General features: G+C 16.5%; 1 protein-coding gene across 1 annotated transcript in view; it reads right to left on the bottom strand.

The window, feature by feature from the left end:
* Positions 1 to 2473, bottom strand: part of PRSY57_1449700 (zinc finger protein, putative) — a gene marked incomplete at both ends in the record, with an annotated part of 6261 nt that extends 3788 nt beyond the window's left edge. Inside the window, one exon of the mRNA XM_012910093.2 lies at positions 263 to 2473. Within this exon, the coding sequence (XP_012765547.2) occupies positions 263 to 2473 (2211 nt within the window). The remainder of the gene's footprint in view (positions 1 to 262) is intronic.
* Positions 2474 to 4358: the final 1885 nt, after the last annotated feature.

The raw sequence follows: 4358 nt of genomic DNA on the forward strand, positions 1-4358 counted from the left end.
AAAAAAAAAAAAAAAAAAAAAAAAAAAAAAAAAAAAAAAAAAAAAAAATTAAAATATAAAAATATTCACATATACACATATACATATATAAACATATACACATATACATATATACACATATCACACATATACACATATACACATATACACATATACACATATACACATATCACACATATACAAATATACACATATCACACATATACACATATACATATATACACATATTTTGTGCACTTGTCTTTATTTCCTTTTCGCTTACATAAAGATGCAACTCCTCGTAATATACCACGTCGTCTATAACATTTTGAATATTTTCTTTAGACTGATTGGGTTTTTTATTAAAACAGAATTTACAAAAGAAATGATATTTATTAACATGGTTCATGTAAGTGTCAAAATCATATAAATATATATTACATAAATGACAATATATATGTCTAATTTGATATTTTTGATCTCCTATTTTTTCTCCATATTCAATATGAACTTTAATATATCTTTTATAAAATATATTATATTCAAATAGGAATATATTATCATTATTTCCAACACATATATCACAATATGTTTTATTATGTTCATGCATATGTCTACATAATTCATTTAATTTTTTATAAGAGTAATTTTTTAAATGACTTAATATATTAATATTATCTAAATTTGTAAAACATATTTTATAAAATATGTCAATAACTTTAAAATAATCATCAGATTTTTCTGATTCTTCTTCACTTATATAAAATAAATTTTTTGTATGTTGTTGATATTTATCATATATTGAATCATTTTTTTTTCTTAATAATATTTTTTCATTCTTTATATATATCTGTTCAAAATATTTATCCTCTTTATGATTTAATTTATATTTTTCTACTTTTCTATTTTGTATCTTTGTCCAGTAATCAATACATGGACTAACTAAACAAGAATAGCTAGTTAAAAGTGTACATAAACTAAATATATAGAAATATTCATAGAATATTTTTTTTTCAATATCACCAAATATTTTTGAAAAAAAGGCATACCTTTTTTGTGAATTAATACACGTTACTAAATATTTTATTCTTTTCTTTTTCCATTTTACATATTTTTCATAATAAAAAAACAAATACATATTTTCAACTTTTTTCATATTATTTGTATTATTATTTAATAATGTATCTTTTTTTAATATTTTTCTTAATATTATGAGTTCATCATAATAAGAAGAAAAAATTCTCTTTAAATCGTCTTTACAATTCATATCTTTATGTGTATCGCTATTACCTAACAAGGATTCTTTTGTTCGTTCATTTTGCACATGAATACAGGTATTGATACAACTACTACAATTATTATTATTATTATTATTATTATTATTATTGTTATTATTAATTGTACTATCTTCATTCTGATCCTTGCACTTATCTTCTTTCCTATGTTCCCTCTTATCAGCACAATTATTATCTTTATTTTTATTATTATGTTCCTCCTTTCTATTTTTATCCATAGATCGTTTTGTGTTACTACCTTTTGAACTCTTTTTCTCACTTGTACTTTCTTTTACCCTTGATGTATATTCACTTAAATCTACGGGCTCGTTTGATGCATACATTAAGCTTTGCTCCACTTCTTTTTCTAGAAGGGTATTTAATAAATTTTCATACGTAAAATGGGTATAGAAATTATTTAAACAAATAAATATATATTCATTATGTTCTTTACAAAAGGGACATTTCATTTGAACTCTATCAAATTCATATTTATATATTTCTTCTTTTTTGTTATCATTTCTTCTATTTCTTGATCTTCTACTATCCATATTAAAATAAGAATCATTATTATAATTATTATCTCTAAAGGTAAAATCACTAGTACTACTACTAACGTTACTTCTGTAATAACTACGTTGTGTATTACTAGTAGATGTATTAACACTTGTACTAATATTATTATTGTTGTTGTTATGGTAATTATTGTTCGCGGGATAATTCTGTTCATTATTTACATTATCATTTTCTTTTTTCTCCATATATAATAAACGATAAAAACATAAAAAACAATATGTGTGATTACATTCTTGTATACATATAAATTTAATTAATTCAAAACATAAACTACATTCTATAAATTTAAAATCAAGTTCTACTTTTTTCAAATCAAAATTTGTTACTTTATATTCTTCTTCATTCATTTCTTTTAAACTATAATGTTCATTTTTTTCCTTTTCTCGAATTATTTTCTCAACTTCCTTTTTTATTATTTTATTTCCATTCTTTTTTATATTATCTATTAAACTATTATATATTATTAAATTATTTTCAATCCTTAAAATATCTGCATCACAATAACTAAATAACTTTCTTATATGATAAGAGATGTTGCTATACTTTTGGTTCCTTTCACTGTGTACATGTTTCTCATCATCATTTTTAAGAAGATCAAATTTGTTGTTACTTCTTACGGTATATTCTTTGTTTCGTCTATGCATTTTTATATAAGCTTCTTAATTCTTTTTTTTTTTTTTTTTTTTTTTTAAGATATTTTATTATATATATATATATATATATATATTATAATAACAAGGAAATTTTTAAAATAAAATGAAAAGGATAAAAAAACATAAAAGTATATTATATTATATTATATAAGAACAAGATAAATATACATAATAATGAATAAAGAAAATATGTATTCATATAAATTATGATTTAAATGGTTTTATAAATTTATAACTATACATATATTCTTATATACAGAAATGATAAAATATATATATATATATATATATATATATATTTAATAAAACAAAATAAGAAAGAACTAATAATTAAGAGAATAAAATAACAATTATTCTTAAATTAGAAGGAAAGGCAAATTATTATATATATTATATATATATTATATATATATATTATAATATTATAGTTTCATAAAATTATATAATAAATATATTTCAGAATAAAATATATAACAATACGTATTATTATATATAAATAATATATTTATGTAATATTATATATATATATATATATATATTATATATATTACATATATAAAAATATTTTAAAATATTATATAATTATTTTAATTTAGTTAATAATAATATTATATCTTCATTCAAAAATTATTCTTTTTTATTGATACTTTTGAGAAATATATTTTGTCCTGAAAGAAATTTTTTTTTGACATTTTTCTTTTTCTATACAATAAATCTTTTAAATATTTTGTAACAAAGAATAAAAAAAGGATAAATATAAAACTATAAATTATAAATTATAAATTATTCACATAGAAAATAATGGAAAAAATATATATGTTCTATTTAAATATACATATATATAATATTATATATATATTAAATAATGCATATTATTTATTTATATATGTATATAAATATATATTATGTATATATATATTATATATATATATGTTATATATATATAATAAAAAATGAAAAGAATATATAATATATATATTATATATATATATATATATATATATGTATAATAATTAGTAAAAATTTTGGAATGTTGTATTATTATATTTATTATTTAAGTCATTTATGTAAATAAATTGTATTTCATCATATATAATATGCTAATATTTATAAATAAAAACAAAAGTATATATATATCTATATATGTTTGTTTAAATAATGATGATATTTATAATATTTTAAAGCTTCTTAATGTGTCATAAAATATAACTTCAGTATGTTAGTATTATATAAAATAGAATATATATATATATATATATATTTATTTATTTATTTGTATACAATAACATTATGTTATTAAACATAAAATAAACTATTAATATACCATCTTTTTCTTTAAATTAATATTTAAATGTATTATATTATTTTATTCATCATATATGTAAAAAAAAAAAAAAAAAAAAAAAAAAAAAGAGCATGATTAAAAATAAGAATTTTCTAAATTGTAATAAAAAAGTATATATCATATTTAATAACTTCAATATTTTATTTATATATAATTATTTATTTTATATGTCACACAATTTTAATTCATAATTCGTAAAAAAAAAAAATATATATATATATTTATATATATATATATATATTATTTTTCCTTCTCATTTTTTTGAATGTGTGAATATAAATTACAAATTTTTATATGTTGTAAAATGGTAATTTATATTGTTTAAGAAAAGAAATATAGATAAATTTCTGTATCTATATATTTCTTTAAATATAGACAAAAAAATATATATTATATATATGTATGAATATTTATAAATTAATAGTTAATAATAAAATATATGTATATATATATATATATATATACATATATATATATTAGAACAAAAACATGATGATCATTTTAATTTAAAAAAAAAAAAATAAAATAAGT

Source organism: Plasmodium reichenowi, chromosome 14, assembly GCF_001601855.1.
Source record: "Plasmodium reichenowi strain SY57 chromosome 14, whole genome shotgun sequence".
Taxonomy (NCBI): domain Eukaryota; phylum Apicomplexa; class Aconoidasida; order Haemosporida; family Plasmodiidae; genus Plasmodium; species Plasmodium reichenowi.